Below are 22,406 nucleotides of genomic sequence, written 5' to 3' on the forward strand. Positions count from 1 at the left end.
AGATAGGAGGCGCTGTGGCGACCAAAGGAGGGCGATCAAGCAGCAGCTTTACCTCACTGCCCTTCCAGCAGCATCTCACCTTCAACCGGCCAGACGCACACCCACCGCCGCCCCTGCACGGGAAGGGACGAAACAACACAAAAGGAACCGACAAGCGAGAAACAAACCAGCAGGGGCAATCGATTCGCTTCAGAGCTCATTGTTTTAATGATGTAGGGGGTTGTTTTGCGCCTTGACATCCAATTTAGCTTGGCCGCCTCACTGCGACACGAAAACACCGTCCAGCTGCGCATAAATTTATTATCGTCTCTCTGAGCCGGTAAGGGTAAGAAACAGGCCGACCTATCCGCCATCCTCAAAGCCGCCTCGATATAAAACGACCGGATCCTGCGCGCATCACTCAGAGCTTATTCAGACGCACAGATCAGGCCCAAGATCTAATCGCCTCCAGCGTCAGCAGCATCTTTCCTCTCAGCAGAAAGCAGCATCCTCCACCTTGAATCTGCGCAATGGCCGATGCCCCAGCGGAATGCAACATAAAAGTGCTGTGTCGCTTTCGTCCTCTAAATCAGTCGGAGATTTTACGTGGGGACCAGTTTCTACCCAAATTCCAAGGAGATGACACCGTCGTCGTCGGGGTGAGTAAAAAGAAGGCGCTTTGTTGTGCAGGAAGGCCCTCCATCAATAAATCATCAGCCCGGCCCATCTGTTTGGATTGTAGATCAGCAGGAAAACACAATATTCAGGGGAGGAACGGTGACCCCCCCCCCCCTTTTTTTTTTTTTACCGTTAAATTGTCCTTTCACCTAGCATAACAAGTACCCATGGCTTTTATGTAGCTAACATTGATAAAATGCGCACTCTGGCCTCCTACATCAGCTGACTGAGGACTGCACCGTGCTGCTTATGAATGACACACATCAGGCCCATCATCATGCTTACTTTAGTTTACCATCATTAAACATTTTATGGCACATTTATAAAGAGACATAGATGGTGACATGACATGTTCCAAACTGTATATGACATACACATTTAAGTTATTTTCCTATATATTTATTTTCCTGCATGGGAGATATAAGAGCCCTTAATTTATAAACTGTTACCTGTATATAAATGAAGGGAAATAAATGTAAAGTATTGCCCAGGATCATCTTTGCTTTTCATTTTATTTATTGATTTAAAATGTTTCTGTTCTTATTTTTATCATTTTTTCTTTTGCTGTGCCGAAGTAGAAAACGTGGCCTGTTTATATGCAAAACACAAGACTGAATTAATTTCTGTTGTGTTTATTACTCAGCAGATGCTTGAAGCAGTAGATGTTTCAGCTTAGAAGACAGATGAAGGGTTGTTGGGTGGAACCAAACCTGAACAAGCTGCATATCTATCATTTGCTGTTTTTAATTGTTTTTTATTGAGGTTAAACAAACAAAAAATATGTCCTAAAATTATTTTTTATAGCCAACAATGTCATCTTATTACAGTGCCTGCAACAACACTGCTTGAATGTCTAATGAAAATTACATAGTTTAAAGAAACCACTGGAAACTAGAAAGTTAATGCACCCTTAACTGTCTGCCATATTCAGTATACGAGACGCTGACTTCAAAGAAATATTTGTGCTTTTTCAATGTATTTATGTAATTTTAGTATTTTAATTAAAGTACAAATGACGTATCTAATATGTAGAGGGAGGAATCATGTTGAAATCTTGTCTACCAGTAATGGAAATATCTCATCCTGACCTTCCTCTCTCCCCTCAGCATGATGCTGTACAGTAGAGCCAGAAACTGATCCCTCTAATTGCCCATAGAGATGATCAATAATCATTCAGTGAGCTCAGGCATCTCTGACTGACCTGCTTTATCTCCTTTCTGGCTCCACCTTTTTTGCGCTTCCCATTCTGGCTTTATCAACTATCTCATCCCGCTTTGGTGTTTTTCTCTCAGTCTTTTGTCGTTACTGTCTCAATGCTCATCTCCATTTGTCCTCCCATCTCCATTTTTATGCCTCTTTGTGTGCCTCCTTCATCCCTCCCAACCTCCCTCATCCTGGGACTGAATTGTCTCTCTATTCAATCATGCTGGCGTGGGGGTGGTATGCAGATGAGTCAATTTGTTAATGACATTTTCTACAGCTCATGTTCTGGCAGCATCATTCTGCGTTGCTTTGTGGACTGTGCCTCAGATGGGATGGTGACATTCAGGGTTTTATTAGCCTGGTTTCTGCAGCCGTGCCTGTCTGGGCTGAGTCACTCGTCAGTGTCTCACACAGTGACTGTGGGTTTTAGGAGGAACCGATCTATCATGAGGACAACGTTTAAAAAATACAAAATACAGACTCAATTTTAGACTTATATAAACAGGATATGAGCTTCATTTGGATGATTTTTGTCCCTTGTTTTTTTACATTGTGTCCAGCTACCTGTTCATCATTAGATTTTATGCTTGCATTTATGTAATACCTTTATAATAAGCCATAAGATATGCTCCTGTTTTCTGTTTCAGAGTGTGATGAATCTCTGTTACTGGGCAGCAAACTCTGAGCATTTATCACTTTCAGCAATTAAACTGGAATTATTAACTAGAGTTTTGTTCCATTTAGCAGGTCAATGCTGAAGCTGGAGGCGAAACAGCTAGCTTTGGTCTGTTCAAACATTAAACTGTCAACTGTAATCGTCAGCTGTTAAGAAATTTGCTGTATCCAACCAAGAATTAATTTAGTACTTAACCCACTTAGAAGTTTTCATATTTACATTTTAGTTTTCGTATGTAGTACAATATACAGCATGATGCTAGAAATAAAGCATTTCAGTACGCCCAGCCAGTAATATGAAGATGCTACATCAAGGATGAAATATGTCTCTGACTATTTTACTCTGTGGTATAAAACATCCACCAAGAGGCATTTTTACACAACTGCATTTCAGACTCTGTTTCACCTTTGATTTACACACGTACACCTACAGGACCTGATCGGCCAATGGAAACCCACGAAGCTCCTGGCACACAGTTTTGTGCTGATATTAATGACTCAGTAACTGCTCCAAACCTCCAGAGTGTTGGAGACTTTTAAGCACTATGCACCTCAGCACTCGGTGACTCTGTTCTCTAATTTGTACGTGAGTAATTTAGAACATTCCTTCACAGATGTGGCTCAGTTATAGTATGGATAATGTCATGGAAAAAGCAACTCTTATTAAAATTTTTATTAAAATTTTATGCACCGTCATTCTTCCTTAATGCTTGGTCGGGAACAAAGGATACATTCATTTGAACCATTAGTTGTACTTCAGTAGGATTTTATGACCTTTCTGTTCTTGTTCCTTGTCTATGCAGGGAAAGTCCTATGCGTTTGATCGGGTGTTTCCAACCAACACCACCCAGGAGCAGGTCTACAACACCTGTGCCAAGCAGATCGTGAAAGGTATGGATGAGCTGCTAAATAAATTACAATTCTTCAAATTAATGAACGCATGTTGCGTAACCTCATTTTCTTGTTTTTTCTTGTTTATAGATGTGCTGTGTGGATACAATGGCACTATCTTCGCATATGGACAAACCTCCTCCGGGAAGACTCACACTATGGAGGTAAATTTTCTTTTAATGTTCATTTTTTTGAATGTTGGGCTATTATGCTGATTCTTTGTTACATACCCATTTTTCCTCTTATGGATGGTGATTTACCAGAGAATTTATGGAAATTTAAAGGCATTATTATAATGAAGGAAATATATCAAACTAGATTTTACTGTGTGGCTGTGTCTCACATGTAATTACATGCACAATTTCCTGTTGCAGGGCAAGCTGCACGACCCTCACCAGATGGGTATCATTCCTCGCATCGCCGAGGACATTTTCAATCACATCTTTGCCATGGATGAAAACCTTGAATTCCACATCAAGGTGTCACATTTGTTACATGCGTTGATGTCTTATCTTGTATTATGTTTATGTTTTTGTTTCACTGTGTTAAGCTTTGTTTGGACATGCCTTCTTTTAATAAGTAATTTTCTGCAGGCGTGAAAACCCGCTTCAAACAATAAAGGTTTTTTTTTTCCATATGAGGAAACTTTTTTTCTTCTCCAACAGGTTTCCTACTTTGAGATCTATATGGATAAAATCCGTGATCTCCTGGACGGTTAGTATTAGAATAAATAACTCACATCAATTTATTTTGATTTACCACTGTGATTAACCAGTGCAGCATTTTTCGTTTGCTCTAAAATATCCTCCAAAAAAGTCATTGATTTTCCTTTATTTACTTTTTAGTGACAAAGACCAACCTGTCTGTTCATGAGGATAAGAACAGGGTGCCATATGTGAAGGTAGGTGTCCTACCTGAATATCTGTTCATGGGCTGCATCAGGTAAATGATAATATGCTACTCCTCTCCTCTCCTGTCCTTAGGGATGCACTGAGCGCTTCGTTTCAAGCCCTGATGAAGTTATGGATGTGATTGATGAGGGCAAAAATAACCGCCACGTTGCTGTGACTAGTGAGTCTTTATCTTTGCGTTACAGATGCATATGAGTAATACAGTCCTGACTGATGTTTTCCCCCCATAATTTTTATATATAATACTGTAACAAAAAGACAAATCTGAATGTTTACTCTGTAACGTTTCTGATTTCTTACTGCTCCGTACCAGAATACCAGTTCTAGTTTCTCACTGTTGCTAATATTAGCTCTCAGGACTTGTTAGTGATGCATGAGATGGCAGCTGAGTTCATGTGGCCTGTTAATGTGTTATGTAATCAGCATGTTATTGTGCATTATCACAAAAAGCCTCACTCATTTTCGCAGAAATTAGGTTCTGTTATATGCATTTCATAATGTGATGCAATTGTGATAGATGAAGTGGTTTGTATGACAATAACAAATTGGGAAAGAAAATTTTTATTTTAATAAAGTCATAACAAGCATCAGGAGCTGCTGCACTTTGCTCCTCCTGTAAATTTAATTGGTTTTCTTTGATTAGTGCTATTAAACTACCAAAACACCGGAACCATAACTTGACCTTTTCTGTAATTCTAGTACTTTGTATCGACCTGAGTGCTGCTGACTCACACCTGTGTTGTCGGGTAATAAAAATGTAAGCAACTGATGTGTCCAACATACAGATTTTACAGGTGAAGCTGATTATTTAGTCTCATGGCGTAAAATCTCACTGCAGTATATAATAAAAATAGCTAAAAAATAACAGCTGAGCTTACTGCCACTAAGCCCTGGGATTTATTACATTAAAATTTCTGCAGGATTGTAAGTATGTCTTAAATATTTAGCAGTATAGATTTTTACCGAGCAATATTTAAAAAATAATAAAGAAACCCTGGTGATAAATATCGCTCCAAAAAATCACAACTCTGTGTGTGTGTGTGTGTGTGTGTGTGTGCGTGTGTTTTGCTTTTCTGTGGGTTGTGTGCTGACTCAGAGCTGAACTCCACTGCAGACTAAAAGAAAAGAATGAGGTCAGATCTGCTTTGGGATTCTGTGTCAAACAAAAAACATCAGCACTGCTCCACACTTATAAATCTCAGCCTGCACAGATCTCCGCCATTCAGAGTTAATGCTTTTGTGCCTCAGTGTGTGTGTGTGTGTGTGTGTTAGTACACACAAAGTCTTTCTGTGAAATCTTTTGAAAATGGGCTTTTCTGCAAAGTGATTGAAATGGATTTTTAAGTTACCGCCTACTGCAGATCGTCTGTAGTTCAGAAATAAAGCAGTACCTTTGTATGTTGATCCATTAGTTTGCTGTAAATGTGAAAAAATCTGTGAGACAGCGTGGACTAAAAAAACAGCCATCTTGTCTTGTTAAAATGGAATACTTGAAGTTTAGAAGTGATCATTTCCAACCTTTCAGGAGAACATTTGCCAACATTTTTCCAATCTTAGTGCTTTTTTTAAAAACAGAGAATATCAGTTAAACCGATATTATAAAGTTAAATGAGCTGTACTCTGGTCAAAAACACTTTATCTAGTGATGTGGAAAAATACAAATTCGTTCACATTTTAATCTGCGGTTCTGCCTTTTTGTAATGGCTTGTAGTTCATTTTAACATTCCTCCTTCCTAGTGTGTGCCTTTAATTAACTGCAGTCAGCCTTCTTGTAAATAGTAATTTGATGATCTCAGCATGTAGGTAGTGTAGCAAGAATATGAATGTAGGTCAGAGTAAAAAGTCCCATTCAGCATAAAATAAATTAAATATGCCATGTGATAAAACAAATGAAAAAAAGGGTAAAAAAAACCCCAGACTTTCTATCATCTAAGTCTTGAAACTGAAGACAAAGGACCAAAATTCCTGTAAAAACACTAACATAAGAGGTCTGTGTATGCAGTTATCACAGATTGCAAACATGGTAAAATATTCCAGAAATCTAATTCATGCGTTTTTCAATGCTAATACAGAGGTAAGCATCTTGGGCCACTTTATAGAGCCCTGAGACGTCCAAAACTTCTGGAAAGTCGATAAAGCGGAAGGCTGTTTGTTGGGGTGATAATGTAGTAAATGGACTTAAAAACCTCCATGAAAAAACAAATCAATAGTCTGATGCAGAACAAAAAGTTGTGCTGCCCTGCTCTATAAGCCTTTTCTCATCCTTTGTTTCAAAATGCAAAGTCTCTCCATTCAAACAGTTTAAATCATTTTGAGCTGCCAATATAAAAACAGGGAGGACATGTCAAAAAGCTAGTTTATTGCTTTTTCCATAGTATCGGCGGCTTCAGGCATCCATCCTTTGAGCTGATCTGTGAGCAGTCTCTTAGCAGACAGGCTAATAAAACACTGTCTGACCCGACACACACACTTTTCACTGACCTGCAGCTTGCGCTCTGTCAGAAGAGTTCCTCCACTCAAACAAAAAGTGACAAAAACTTGTTTATTCCTCATTTAAATCTTATCTATGTAGCATCCTCAAGCAGCTCAATAACAGCAGTACATAGACAGTACAAGTTAAAATAGTTTGTGGACTTTCTATTGTTGTTTATTATTGGTTGTTTGAGGGAGAGATAATCAGCAAATTTCCTTATGAGGCACTTTAAATGGAAAGAATGTAGACATCGGTCATAGCAAAATATAGTGTGTCCACTAGTGGTAAAGGGTAAAAATGATCATTTATAACAATTTGTCCTGTAAAACAGCCTGGATGGAAACAGCAGTGGACAGGACTTACTATAGCCTGTGATGCTGAGCACCACAGTGTTGTCTGCTTCCTGTCGATGGCTGCTGACTCACTGTGCTGCAGAACGGTGTGCTGATAACAGTTTGATGGGCCGACACTCGGCACTGCGCTGAGCTCATGCCCTCAGATATCATCTGCAGAGAAACCTGAACTCCGTCTGAGAGGCGAGAAGCTTTTAGATCAGTGCTGTTTGATGCCTGTTCTCTGTGAAATGCTGATACCGCTGTCCTGCAGTGATGGCTGGTCTGGTTGACAAAATGTGAAAGATTTAAGATCCACCCCTGAATTACTCTTTATTGATTGGTTATTTAAAAAATAAAAAGATGAGCTCTAGAGAACGAAATGCATTGAAATGCCTGAAGCGAAGTCAGCCTGAGAAGACAATATACAAGTTTAGTATACAGTATACAAAATTAACAGAATTTTTAGCCCATTGTTTGTAAATTTGGGCTATATTAGTTATCACCAACAAATTCTTGACTCAGCAGTCAGTGATGAGCTTGGGTTCTGGGTAATGCTTTTGGTAATGGTTTTGACAAGGTAGTTTTTAAATAACTGTTCATTCTTAGTCCTGCAGTGTTACTGATGGGTTCCTTTGGGGTGACTTTAGTGGCACTCAGTTGTCTAAAATGGGGTTTATATCATAGTAGCCATCGTGTAAAACACAAAAGTATTATTCCTTAACTGAGTTAATGTGTTATAATAACATATAGCACATAATACACAATTTTTCTTTTTTCTTAAAGCATGATTAGGACTGAAGTGTAATAGTCTTCCATCAGCAGAAAGGATGATTCACAGTATTGTAGTTATTGTGAGTGTGACTGGTTGGCTGTCTCTCTGTGTTAGGCTCTAGCCCTCCTGTGACTCTGAATTGGATAAGCGGAAGAAAATGGATGTTTCTCTGAATGTTGTGTTGTCGTTGTTTGTGTAGACATGAATGAGCACAGCTCTCGTAGCCACAGCATCTTCCTGATCAACATCAAGCAGGAGCACGTGGAGACGGAGCAGAAGCTGTGTGGAAAACTGTACCTGGTGGATCTGGCTGGCAGTGAGAAGGTATGAAAGACTCAGTGTAAATGAAGCTGCTTGTAGTGACTAATGTGTGATTATTTTACATTATTCTTTGTTCACATTGCAGTTTTAGGTAATGAGTAAGCCTATTTTTCCATCACATTCTCCGTTCTTTGATTTCATTCGCTCCCTGTTTTTCTTTAATCCAGGTCAGTAAGACCGGAGCTGCAGGTGCCGTCCTGGATGAGGCTAAAAACATCAACAAGTCTCTCTCGGCTCTCGGAAATGTCATCTCTGCCTTGGCTGAGGGCACGGTGAGCTATTTTCACTCTTTCCACTATCTCCATGGGACGGTGTGCCTCAAAAATAACAATTTGTGATTTACAGTAAAGGATTTGTATTTTTAAGCTGGGCTCCTGCTCCTTTGACTTTGATGTTAAACTTTTTTAGGAACATAGAAGAATGGTTTATACTTCCAGCTTTGATTTATATTTAAGGAGTCAATTAAACTGAAATTTAAATACAGAGAAGAATAATTAGGTTTTCCACCAGTGAACCTTATTTTTATTCTAGAATTTAGTGACTTTAAATAAACTGAAACATGTGTAATTCACTCTCTACATTATAAAGTGTTTTGTTTACCTCATTTCTAACACACATGGACACCAACTGTCTGCCTGTTGACCTGCTCATTATCCACACTCATGATTTTTCTCTTTCATTCCTGCCAGCTCACCAGATTTGGCCATGAAATGCCAAAACTATGCCTGCTAATTTTCAGAGTAGTTGGATATGGCACAACCAATCTGGCACGTTAAAAAGCAGTTCCAGTCCTGGTTAAGAATCCAAAAGCTGAGGGGCAATGTTTGCTGAATTTATGCTGATGAATTTTTGCACGATTAAAATGAAATCAAGAAGCAAAAGTAAATGAAGCAGTGTTCTGGCAGTTCTTATGCTTTATGTTGCTTGGTTTTCTCTTGATCTTTTTCTCTTTTCTTCTAATCACTCTCTCTCATCATCCCTACTCTGTCCTGTAGAAAACTCACGTGCCGTACCGTGACAGCAAAATGACCCGCATCCTGCAGGACTCCCTCGGCGGTAACTGTCGCACCACCATGTTCATCTGCTGCTCTCCCTCCAGCTACAACGATACTGAGACCAAGTCAACTCTGATGTTTGGACAACGGTAGATGCCTCTGTGGATTTAAATCACACGTCATGTTAGATGTTTATTTCTAAACCAGTAAAATGTGTTTTGCTTCTTCACATGCAGACATATTTTTTTAGCATGAAGTAGTGTAGTTATACAACATTAACCCTTCAAAAGCAGCGCTGGAAAACATGATTTCAGCAACATGTTGTCATCTTAACCTACTTGATATGATATTCATGCTTGACTTCAAATGTAGATTTACACATGACAGTTAAATAGTCCAATCTCAGGTTCAGCAAGGAGTAGAGGGACAGATAAAATAACAGGTAAATATTATAATTTAACTCCTAAAATAGCAGGTAAACTAGGAAATGTGTTTATACTGTGTTTATGTGTTGTCACATTTTTCAGCAGGGAAGATTATCCTTTAAAATCAGGGCAACAAACTATTTTGAGCATGACCTATAAAACCAATACAGAAGACCAAATTATTACCTGATATTTTAAAAAATGTGAAACATTATTTGCTTTTTGTGACTGTTAAGTTTCATGTTACCTTGGGGTCATATTACAACTGTAAAGCGGAGTTTTTGGACAGTTTTTGGACAGTTTTTGGACTCAGTAGGACTGTTGAACATAACATAATCAGCCCTTTCTCTCTCACAGTGCCAAGACCATCAGGAACACCGCCTCAATCAACCTGGAGCTGACAGCAGAGCAGTGGAAGAGGAAGTACGAGAAGGAGAAGGAGAAGAACAAGACCCTGAAGGAGACCATTCAGAAGCTGGAGTCGGAGCTCAACCGCTGGAGAAACGGTCAGAACAAATATAGGTGTTGGTGGGTGGCGGGTGGGGTGTGGGGGTGTGTGGGGAGGGGACTTAAAGGCTGCGTACCTCCAACTCTTCTGTGCTGACATTACAAACTAAAGTGCAACATTGTAATGTGTCTTCTTTGTTCACTTTTTCCTACCATTTAGGAGAAGATGTGCCCGAGACTGAGAGGACTACATCGGAAATAGTGACCCGTATCGAGTCTGTGGAGGAGCGTCCCATTTTGGACAATGACACCTCCTCCATTGTGGTTCGCATTTCTGAGGAGGAGCGGCAGAAGTATGAGGAGGAGATCCGCAAGCTGTATAAGCAGCTGGATGATAAGGTTCTCGCATACATTCCTCACACAGTGCCTTCAGTCTGTTGCTCTTAGCTGTTTTGCATGGTAAAGACAATGGTGTACATTTTATAATTGAAACAAAATGTTTTCGGGGTCCTGTTTACTTCCATTTAATGTTTAATTATTGATTTATATATTGGAGACATCCAAGTGACAGAGTATGGACTTTTTGTGTTTATGATACCATCATGTGTGTGCAGGATGATGAGATCAACCTTCAGTGCCAGCTGGTGGAGAAACTGAAGCAGCAGATGCTGGACCAGGATGAGGTGAGATCACACAAACTCAGTCACACAAACATATCCACATTGTATGAGCGCGCATGCTGTGAGTGTGAGGATACTTGTTAATTCTAAAATTTAAGCTTTAAGCAGCTTGTTTTCTTTCTAAGATCTTACCTTAATGCCCACATTTGCCTCTATCTTCCTTGTTATCTCCCATTCTTTTTATTACCTCCCATTCTTCAGCTTCTGGCCTCATCCAGGGGTGATGGGGACAAAGTCCAGGCTGAACTCGGCAGGTTGCAGGTGGAGAGCGACTGCGCCAAGGCTGAGGTGAAGGAGGTGCTGCAAGCTCTGGAGGAACTTGCCATCAACTATGACCAGAAGAGCCAGGAAGTGGAGGAGAAGGGCCTGCAAAACCAGCTGCTGGCTGAGCAACTGTCCCAGAAAATGGTAAATGTTTGGAGTGCGACAGATTTACTGAGACAAACAGAACGGTATCTGAATTCAGAGACAGGAGGGGGAACAGAAGGAACCGCTTGCTTCCTCGTTGCACTGCAGAGACAAGCACCTGTTGTAGCAGCACCGCAAGGGGAAAACACTGCAGGAGTTGTATAGGAGTCAAAAATTGTTTGATTTCTAAATCTAAAAGATTTTGAACAGTGAAATAATTTTTGTAATTATTCTCTGTACATCACCATAGTAGATGTAAAATTAAATAACCTAGTTGGCATTAAAGTGCAGACTTTCAACTTCAATGCCAAGAGTTTAAAAAAACTAACAGTACCCCCTTTTCAAAGCCTAGTCCCTCATTATTCAATTTTCTGATGAAATATAAGATGCTGATTCCAAGTGTTGAATTACATTTTATAGCTTTTCACTGGAGCTCTCAATACGAGGTCCTGAGAACTTTTAGTGCAAGTAAAGAAGGCCATAATTAGGCTGAAAACCCATAAAATTAACCATCAGTTAAAGTATGAAGGAGCAAAACAAGCTTGTGATTCAGGCCACATCATATTCTCTCTGAGGCCAATGCTATGACTGCCAGTGGAACCAGGTCACTAGTGTTTATTGATCATGTGACTGCTGATATCTGTAGCAGAATGAATCCAAGAGTCTACAGGCCTATACTCTCTGGTGATTGGACAGCCTTTCACAATACAAATGGATAATGACTCGAAGCAGCAGCTGAAGGTGAAGCTGCAGTAAAGACCTGACAGAGCATCTCAAGGAAGGAAACACAGCATTTGGTGATTGGCTGGAAATGATTTTCATCCAATTATTAAAAACAATGCTTTGATTTAAAATGATTTTAGTTTGTCCAATTACTTCTCAGCCTCTGAAAGTGGGGGACTGGATAAAAATGGCTGTAATTCCTAAAAAGTAAATGCAATGCTTTTGTTGAACTAGGTAAATTTAAGCTGAAAGCCTGCACTTCAATCACATCCTGATAATAATAACATTGAGTCATTATCCAAGTATTTATGGACCTTAATGTATCTCACACTAAACGGTAGGCGGCACCACAGCAATACGATAAGTTTAGAGCTCTGTGGTCTTGAGTATGACTCATTAGTATTCCTCTCATACAGTAAATCTTAATCTTAATCTTGACTTTCTCCCAAAGTTTTTCAGCCAGTCTGCAGATTTTTCATTTGTGTATTTTTAATGAAGGTCCAGATGCAATTAAATGTTTTCTGACAAAGGCTTTAGTTCTCCTTAGGTGCTCACCTTCTTTTATTTTACAGGCCAGTCTGATGGAGCTGGAGGCAGAGCTGTCTCGTATGCAGGAGGTGAGCGGTCAGCAGCGCAAACGCATAGCTGAGGTCCTCAACGGGCTGATGAGGGACCTCAGCGAGTTCAGCTCCATCGTGGGTAATGGGGAGATAAAGCTGGTGAGCACGATCACAGAGGTTTCATTTAGAGTATCAAGCACCGATGGAGAAATTCTTGTTAACAAGAAAAATATTGCTTTCATTTTCACACTTAGCCAGTGGAGATCAGTGGTGCAATCGAGGAGGAGTTCACTGTGGCCCGCCTCTACATCAGCAAGATCAAGTCGGAGGTGAAGAGCATGGTGAAGCGTTGCCGTCAGCTGGAGAACATGCAGCTGGAGTGCCACCGCAAGATGGAAGAGACTGGAAGGGAGCTTTCCTCCTGCCAGCTCCTTATCTCTCAGGTGAGAGATAGGATATGATGAGGCATCACAAAATAGAGTGAAATTGATGATTTATGGATTTATGAGAACATATGTGGGTGTGAGATAAAAAGAAACAGACAGAATGTAGAAAATAATATATCTAAGATATCTCTTCTTGTTAGCAGAGATTGAGTTATTATGTCTCTGATGTCCTGGGATGGGGCGACACTTGTCTTTTTACAGCATGAGGCAAAGATCCGCTCTCTGACAGAGTACATGCAGAGTGTGGAGCAGAAGAAGAGACAGCTGGAGGAGAGCCACGACTCCCTGAGCGAGGAGCTGGCCAAGCTGCAAGACCAGGGTAACACACACACACACACACACACACACACACACACACACACACATACACACAGAAAATTATGGTGTAAAAATATTAATATGTGACTAAAACCTTTGCTGAAATTGCTCATACTGGTCGAATTTGTTATTTTATGCTTCTATAAGATAACTCCCTGCTTGAGGAGAAGGATGGAGAGAAGGGTGAGACTGAGGATGGAAATGTGAAGGTAAGAAGCCTCCTTAGGAAAGAATTTAATGCAGAGCACTGAGTACATTTCTGACATTGGGTCCAGTACACATTCAAAGTGCGTATTATTCCAGTCTGACCTGGTATTTTGGGGCTTTTAGTGGGATCTATTATGGTGACCGCGCTCACTGTGCTTAACAGAGCCTTTTTGCTCATTTTCAGTTTTTAATGCAAAGGTGATTGAAGTAAATATTGCACTCTCAGAACAGATGTGTTACTTTTTGTCCTTAATCATCAGCATATCTAGTTAAGGGCAATGATGTCCCAATTGAAGACAGCAGCACAATAATGACAATATAACACATGTTGTTTGTCATTTCTTTCTTTCTTTCTTTCTTTCTTTCTTTCTTTCTTTCTTTCTTTCTTTCTTTCTTTCTTTCTTTCTTTCTTTCTGTCATTTTTTTAAAACCATATTTAGGGCACAGTTTAACACAACATGTGTGAATGACACAAACAGTGTGTGCAGGATTTTAACACATTCTTCTTCAAAGTGTGAGATTTTATAGGTCAGCATCTTTAAAGAGGCGCTCTTCCTTTTTTGTTTTTCCTTTTCCAGAAAGCTCTTCGTCATCAGGGAGAGTCCCACCGTGGTCTCCACCACAAGCAGCTGGCCCGCCTGCGGGATGAGATCAATGAGAAGCAGAGGATTATTGATGATATCACTGAGTCTGTAGTCATCTTTATTTGTTTTACATACATGTTTTTTATTTCTTATTCCTTACATGCTAACACTGTTGAAGATGACAGTATATTAAAAATACACAGAAATTTGCTGTTATATTTAAAACAATTCAGTTTGGTGTGTATTGATGAAGTATTTTAATGCTTTTCTGTTTCCTGTTTGTCTTGCTGTCTCTGAACATGTTTTTTTTTCTTGTTTGTGTTTTTAAACCTCATGCATGCAGTCGTAACTCCAAACTGGAACTGGAGCTGGCTCAGGTCCGTGCTGACTTCGAACGCCTGAAGAGCCAGGACAGTACCAAGAGCGAACGCCTGGAGGAGCTCTCGTAAGTGTTCAGGGGTCATTTTGTTCTCAGATTCCTATAAAGTGCACTCAAAACGATACATTAATATGATATGTTATGATAAAGATAAGACATATTCTTATCTTTAATGATGCTTCTGCTTTTTCTGTCAGATTCCTGCACGAGCGCCATGAGCAGACCAAACAGGACTTGAAGGGTCTGGAGGAGACTGTCGTGAGTAAAACTATCACTACCTCTCTGCTTCATATTTCACATCATCCACAGATGTCTACCTATCTAACCTCCTCTCCATCTGTCTGTCATCCAGGCCCGCGAACTCCAGACCCTCCACAACCTGCGCAAGCTGTTCGTTCAAGACCTCACGTCGCGAGTTAAAAAAGTAAGGCATCGAGTCATAAATGAAAGGAATTCTTTTTTTTAAAAAACACGCTAATAGGGTTTTAAGAGGTCTGTGACCTTAATATTGCCTGCTAAACCTGAGTAGGAAAAACAATAGCATCCTTAATCCCTCTAATCCTCTTCAATATTTGATATGTTGCATGAAGAAATGTCCTTTCTGGGTAAAACTAGACAAAAGCATTTAGTCAAACAATCCATCATGGGTGTCACCATACGGAATGAACTGTTCATGTTTTTGGTCAGATCTTGTAAAATTTTTAGACTAAAGTTTGTACTGATTAACAAAAATTCTTAAGCTTTTAAAAAAGCAGAACAGCTGGGACAAAAGGCCTGCAGAGAGCTGAGATCAGACAGCTTCAAACCCAATTTTAAGCTCTTCTTTTAGTAGTAGATTAACTACAATTTAAATGAAAAACTTCTGTGAGCCTCCCTTAACCCCTGCAGGTATTACAGCCATTTGGGACAAAATAAAATCTCACCAGTTGTCTCCGTTTTCCTCTGCAGAGTTCCGAAATGGAACCTGATGATAGCGGGGGGTCTTGCACCCAGAAGCAGAAGATTTCCTTTCTTGAGAATAACTTGGACCAGCTTACAAAGGTTCACAAACAGGTGAATGACCCAGAAATGAGAGCAGTTACAAGTTTTACTGATGCAAACCTGCGCTGCAGACGGGCTTGGATTAGATCTCAGTTGCGGTTGTGATGGTTTGATTCTTAGCCACAAAGCAGTTTTGGAGAATAATTAAAATGCTGCACAAGCTGCACATTCTTGTACACAAACTTAATGCATATAGCATAGAATGCGATTTTGAATACACAGAACTGTATTATGTCCAAAAGGTACAGTTTGTGAATGAATTAATCAGACTGAAAATTCTCTCCAGCTGGTTCGTGACAATGCAGATCTGCGCTGTGAGCTTCCAAAGCTGGAGAAACGTCTTCGGTCTACTGCTGAGAGAGTTAAGGCCCTGGAGACTGCACTGAGGGATGCCAAAGAGGGCGCCATGATGGACCGCCGTCGCTACCAGCAGGAGGTTGACCGCATCAAAGATGCAATGAGGGCAAAGAATGCCATGAGGCGCCCCCATGCAGCACAGATCGGTACTGCACTTCTTGATGCTTAATTCTGCAGCCCAGTGACCCAGTTTCCTTGCAGCTGTACCCTGTCTTACATCGCTTTTTCATCCCGACAGCTAAGCCAGTGAGACCAAAACAGCTGACCGTTTGCTCTCCCACCAACCCGTTCTACGCCTACATCCGTGCTACTGAACACGCCAACACCTACAGCAATGCCCTCTTCCAGAGTAACGCGACACCACAGCAGTCCACCAGTGTCAGCTGCAATCCCAACTCTGTCCAGAACAACACGTGAGTTTAAATCAGTTTTCTTCATCTTTTCCAGGCAGATAGTAGATAGTAAACACACATTATTATGATTGATTTTTAAGGTCACTGAGAATCTACATTGATCTTAAAAATTAAGCATCCTGTTTTGTTCAAGTTTGCTACTGAATGTGAGGCCAAATGTATAATTGTGCATCTCTATGGTTTCTTCTGTGGGGTTTTCCACAGAGTTTCCACAGCACTGGGCTACAGAGCAGGAAGATATAATGGGGACATACTGGAATCCTACCCACTCAACATTGACAACGGTAAGTACAATCTAAATGTGTGTGTGTGTGCGTGTTTGAATGCACCTACTATGGCACTTCTGGTAGTTGGGCTTTAACACAATACAAATATTGTCAGCAGCTCAGTTTTTCTTATTTTTAATGCTACTGCAAACAAACTGATAAAACTATGTCTTGTTTCCAACAGGTAACAGCATCAGTGAAGCCAGAGACATTAATGATAACAGGTGAGGACATCAGTCGCAGTTTCTCTTGTTAGTTTGGCTGCTTTACTTAATTTTATTAAATGTGTGTGCAGTTTGAGTGCAATCCATTTTCTTAACCGCTTATCGAGTACAGGATGACTAGTGTGCATCCCAGCTTTACACTGGGCCAGAATCACAAATTAACTTGATGTGGATTTTTGTGGATTGTTGGAGGAACCAGTTGGAGTGATAAATGGTACATAAGGATGATATATATTTGGTTATGCAGTGTTGTTTTTGTGTATCTGCGTTAACAGGAGTGAAGTTCACTGTGGCAGCGAGGTGGATGATTCAAACAGGCACTACATGATTCAGCAGGAGACTGCTGCAAGTTAATACCTTGGTAACTAACAAAGTCTACTGAGTCATAAACACAATTTTCTGCGGACACTCGCTGACGCTTCATTCTCAAATCCCCTACCTTAACAGTCATAACTCAAAGCCTCATCAGTATACTGTATTTTTGAGAGATTATGATAAAATAATCCTACAAAGAGGAGGAAATATCAGCATATGGCCTCCTTGCTACAACTGCACCTGCTTCCTAACTAGTCCACCACTGTAGACAGGGTAAAACATGAGTATCATAGCTGAGAAAATCAGTCTACAAGTTTATGTTACTGTTTGTATAATCGGTTGCAGATGCACAATAGATGATAATCATATTGATCTAATGTGTTCAAACAAACACAACAAATGTTCTTTAATGGCAAAAATTCCTAAAAGTTAGTTCCTAATCATCAGTAGAGCTTTGAATTGACTTCTGTTTCTCTGAACTCTAACTTCCTGTTACTGTCTCTTTGCAGAAGATGACCAAACACTGTACCCGTCCACCGGACCCTCCCCTCCCATTTGCATGCAGCCTGGCCCCCTCAACCCTGCACTGCATCACCGATAATGATGACAACCAAGATCTGTAGCCCTGTAGTCTTCTAATTAGTTGAAGCCCTTTCCTGCTCCAATGGTGAACACTTGCCCTCAGGTTTGGGGTCCGGTCCTTTTCAGTTCAATCAGGATTAAATCCGATATTTTTAATCAAGGAACGCCCCCAGCCAATCAATTTTTCAACACATGCCACTGATGCTGATCACCTCTCGGGGTGGTTGAACTGAAACGGGGCTGACCCCATATCTGATCAGTTAGTACACACATGTTGTAAATAATAGTGCCGTATACTCCAGTAGAGGTTTTTGACCAGCAACTGTTTGTGTGAATGCACAGCCTTCCCCACTCCCTGCACACATCTTCTTAAGGGCATCATATGGATGACATACTGTAGGCAGACATGACCTTTTTCTCTGTCATAAATAAGAGTATAGTATGCAACACCAGCTTGTAACAGAAGACTCACACACTGCGTGCATGTCACTTAGCGGGTTAGCTTTCCAATCTTTGCCTGTGTCATGAGTCCATTCGGGGAGCTGGTATGCTGCGAGTCAAGTCTGATCGACTTCGACAGATGTCAGAAAGAGAGAGCGGGTTTCCATTAATCCTGATTGTGGTTTCAGAGCTTTAGGTTATCATTTGATAACAAAATCTGAGTCCAAGACTTTTTTTTTGATGTTGTCGTTGTGTTTTAAACACATTATATTGCAAAAATGACACCTGGATCCTTTCTTTTAAGGTAAGAGATGAGTAGAGAAAAAATACGTGAGGGGAAACCCAGCTCAATCAAACCGTCTGTAGTGAGAAATCCTTTTGTAAATGCTTGGATACAATGAGGTTGGAGTCTTTTGATGCACTTTTTCATTCTGGATAATGATGCCCACGTTCCATTTAATGTGGCCCCTTCCCCACGTCAAACTTTATGAGTCTTCTAACCAAGCCTTAATATGAATTGACTTCTCATGATCAAACTCACACACATTCTCTGCAAACATTTGTAACTACTACCTCTAGAGCTGCTTATTATATAAACGTATAACTTTATGATAAGATATCATCCTTGCAAATGCAGAATGAGGACAGATCTTAGAGTTTCTACAGAAAGTTGCAACTTTAGAAAACCCCACCTGTAAGTAGATTGAAATGTCTGATCAGAGCTGTCGTTATCTCTTCCATAAGTTCATTCATGCCCATTTTCTGTCTCCATCTTGTCACAGGATCAGAGCTGGGCTAAAATAGGGGCTCGCAAAAATCATTTAGATTAAGATGCTGTTTACATCTTCTAATTTAAAGTTCTACAGGCCTTGTTTGAATTCGGATCTCTAAACGTGATGTGAAAACATATCAACATTTGGCAAATCCGTGGATTCTATTTAGTGGTTCATTTTTGTTTCAAAAGTCCAGCGGTTGGGGGGGGTTTGCAGGTGAGTCTCCAGCTGAGCAGCCACCAGTCTGGAGCACTTTGACAGGTTATGCTGTTAGTCTTCTGTGAGAAATCCTGACCAGCCAATCAGGATGGAAGAAAGCAGCGTTGCTTTGGCGTGTAACGGACAAGTGGATGTTTTTGCATGAAGGTGAATCGCTGAATAAAACCAGTAAAAACTGAAAATGTTAGTTTGATTTTATGCTTTTAGCAGAATAAAAGGGATTAAAGTGAATCTGGTGTCACACTTTACAGGGTAATTAATCCTACATTTTATTTTAATTTATTTATGTTTTTTTTTAATATATATATATATAACCAGATTTGTTCCCAATGTAAAATATCCAAGCAGGAGTGTTCTCATTTATGCGATCCCTAATCTTTCTCATGTATGTGATCATTCGTGACAGCACCGCTCAGCCTGATGCTTTTACCGGCATTAACAACATCTCAGGGCTTCACATTCCCAATCATAGCTACCGTGGTCCAGCCCCATTGTCTTCCTCCTAACCCTAGACTTAAAACTATATAACTGCTGATAAACAATCAGATCTGTTTGTCCTAGTGAAAGCTAAGCAAAGGAAGGGAATTAAAAGATAAATCTTACTCCAACATAACAGAATTGTACATACAACATCTCTTTTCTCACGCATTACATTCAAAATTTAATAATCTCCTGGTCAGACCCTACTGTGGACCCTCTATTGGACATCATGTTTTAAGTGTAATAAATCAGAATTTAGAGGGGAGTGTGTACTATATTGTTACCTGTTATCTGATTTGAACATATCTAAATACATGTGCTATATATTGTTAATCCTGTAAGTACAATAGCGTGCAGATGACATAGTAAGATGCAAAAGAAATGCGCACGCTCTTTGTTCAGACAAATGTTTGTTTTATTTATTTCTGTATGCCTATAGTGTAGCGTCAACATGAATATGTGAAGAATCACCGGGCAAAAATCTCTGTATATATCGACTCATCACTATGCTATATTGTATGTGTTGTAGTAAAAAGTTCAATAAACTTGTAGAAAGGAGTGTGTCGGAGCCAGTCATTTGGGTCTGGGAAGCATGTGAGGCAGTCCCACACTGACAGACGAAAAGGGCGCCACCTAGTGGATGGAAACGGATCTTTAAAGGGGAATGAAAAGCAAATTGTTTTTTCACTGTTCTGTGTGAAAACTGAGATGGGTTGATGTGACTTTGAGTTGTTTGTACAATGTCTGACCTGAAGAGGAAATGAAGTCACTGTGGAAGGATCCTCTGCCAAAAACAATGATATGAAAATTACGTTTGGAAGTTGGAAAAAAGTGGAGAAGCACTGATATCCTCTCACACCAAAACCTTGCTCAGTGGAGTCATGGTAAAGTCAGTATAGATCAATTCGCTAACGACTGTATTGTCGTTTAGATGATATTCTCCGTATGAACGCGGCTTCACACACATTTGTCAAATTCTGTTCAAGTGATAGAAGCTCACTCTGCAGAGAAACTTCCTTTGCGGACTCCTATAATAAGCTGCTGTTCATCTTTCCCACGAGAAAGGAAGCAGTGATGTAAACAGCAGTGGCATGTGAAGCATCTTCAGACTGTACTGCGGGGTGCGTGTGTGTGTGTGAGAGAGAGAGATGTCCTTATAATAACACACCTTCAGTTGATGGTGAAGTGACTTTTATCTGCACCAGATCACATAAGATTAAAGTGCACTGAATAAAGTGCACTTTATTCAGTGAAAAGAGAGAAAAGTTTAAAGTTTCTCTAAAAACTTTAGAGAGAAAAGATCGGGATTAGTATTATACACGATCTATAAATCGCCTTGTGAAATAAAGATACATTCTCATGTTAATTGAAGGTATTTCATTAAATGCTTGTTTTGCATTTCATTTCTCTTTTTTGACGACTGCTTGTGTGCATGAAAAATAAAAGCAATTCTAAATTTCATTGATTGATTGAAATTTAAAACCATCCACAGCCATTGTGGACAAGTGCTGCGCAGAGAATCTTTTTTTTTTCTTCCCACTTCTCATTCCCAGCTACCCTGTGCGCGTGCCCGCTGCGTGCTCTCGCTCCCCTGTGGATCACTTGAGATTGAAGCACCAGGAGGACCGTGCGCTACTGACCCGGTCAACAGGAACCGGCAGGAACCCTCCACACCTCCAGGAGGATACGCAGAGACACCGACAGAGAGACAACTCACAGGTTCAACACCGCAGGCTGGACAAGCTGAGCGACCCCGACCCACAAGGTACAAAGCACCACATTCGTTAAGTTATTTTTTTTCTCTGGTTAATAGCCTGGTTAATATATCATGTTAGTATTTTAGTTAATCTCAAAATGAAGAAGCAGACAGAATGCCACAATGAAATGAATTGGTTGGACTATGAAGTTAGCACAGTAGTGACTAATGGACTTTTCGCCTGATGGTGTCAAGCTGAGTAAATACTATTTTATCCTTTGGCGAGCAGCATTCACATGCGCAATAAAACCGCAGTTTCAGATACAGTCAGAGCTCAGATTCATAATGTTAGCTATGTTCTACGTTATAGATCTGGGTGACTTTACCTAAATCTGCACGTATCACAATTTTGATTCCAAAATCGTCTAAATAATTTGAAGATTTATTTGAACTAAACAGATGTTTGCATGGAGTGCAGTGTGTTGTTCTTCGAGGGTCACCAAGAAGACGTTTGAGTTTGAGCTCAGTCAATAATTGGATATAATTTAATCACATAGAAACAGGCACTGCTATAAGCACTGCTCATAAATGCATAGCCTACGTATTGTTTTTGAACATACTTAAGTACTAGAGGTGAACCGCTCGATCCAAGTATTGATAGTATAGATACCAACAGTGTCTTTGGTATCGGATCGATATTAGCGCAATAGGATCGATACTTTGTTTCAAGATCAGTATATAGCCGACTGAAGTGTGTTAAACAAATTATTATTATTATTATTAGTATTAGTATTATTATTATTATTATTATTATTTGAATTCTTTGAATCAGAAGCTCAGGAGGCACTGATAACCTCCCTAGCTGTTTGTTCTGGGGGTGCAGTTACATAAGCTCAAGACTGATGGTGTGATGACACAGACACAGGATGAGTGTCACTCATGAATCAAAATTAGCATCTTGGAAAACTACTCCTCTTCAAAGGGCTGATACTCGATAGTAACCTTTGCAACTCAAGTTTAGGCATATTTGTTACTAAAGAAGTGATTTGTGAAAAGCCTGAACTCTTACATACACATTATTTTAAAATTTTAATAAATGCATTTGTTGCATTTTCATCATCTTTGTCACTCGTCAAAGCAACGTAAAGATGATGAAACGGGGCCCAATGAAACTTTTCACTATCAATAC

The 22,406-nt window shown here is 40.0% G+C and overlaps 1 protein-coding gene across 2 annotated transcripts; it reads left to right on the forward strand.

Moving 5' to 3' along the window:
* The first annotated feature begins 4 nt into the window (after positions 1–4).
* Positions 5–20,080, forward strand: kif5aa (kinesin family member 5A, a). 2 transcript variants are annotated; one of them, XM_085145768.1, is made up of 29 exons: positions 6–638; positions 3,339–3,426; positions 3,517–3,590; positions 3,801–3,905; positions 4,092–4,140; positions 4,272–4,327; positions 4,410–4,497; positions 8,117–8,241; positions 8,406–8,510; positions 9,234–9,382; positions 10,016–10,164; positions 10,326–10,504; positions 10,720–10,788; positions 10,987–11,193; positions 12,489–12,635; positions 12,731–12,919; positions 13,124–13,241; positions 13,388–13,449; positions 14,026–14,135; positions 14,375–14,476; positions 14,608–14,668; positions 14,763–14,834; positions 15,359–15,463; positions 15,738–15,954; positions 16,047–16,221; positions 16,426–16,505; positions 16,672–16,711; positions 16,987–17,072; positions 17,536–20,080. In XM_085145768.1, exons 1-28 carry the CDS (start codon positions 510–512, stop codon positions 17,063–17,065), a joined length of 3,129 nt encoding a protein of 1,042 aa, XP_085001894.1. In that variant the 5' UTR covers positions 6–509; the 3' UTR covers positions 17,066–17,072; positions 17,536–20,080. The 2 variants fall into 2 exon arrangements, with proteins under 2 accessions (XP_085001893.1, XP_085001894.1); XM_085145767.1 differs by having other exon boundaries at positions 5–638; positions 3,339–3,590.
* Positions 20,081–22,406: the final 2,326 nt, after the last annotated feature.

The sequence above is a fragment of the Neolamprologus multifasciatus genome, chromosome 20, assembly GCF_963576455.1.
Source record: "Neolamprologus multifasciatus chromosome 20, fNeoMul1.2, whole genome shotgun sequence".
Classification (NCBI taxonomy): domain Eukaryota; kingdom Metazoa; phylum Chordata; class Actinopteri; order Cichliformes; family Cichlidae; genus Neolamprologus; species Neolamprologus multifasciatus.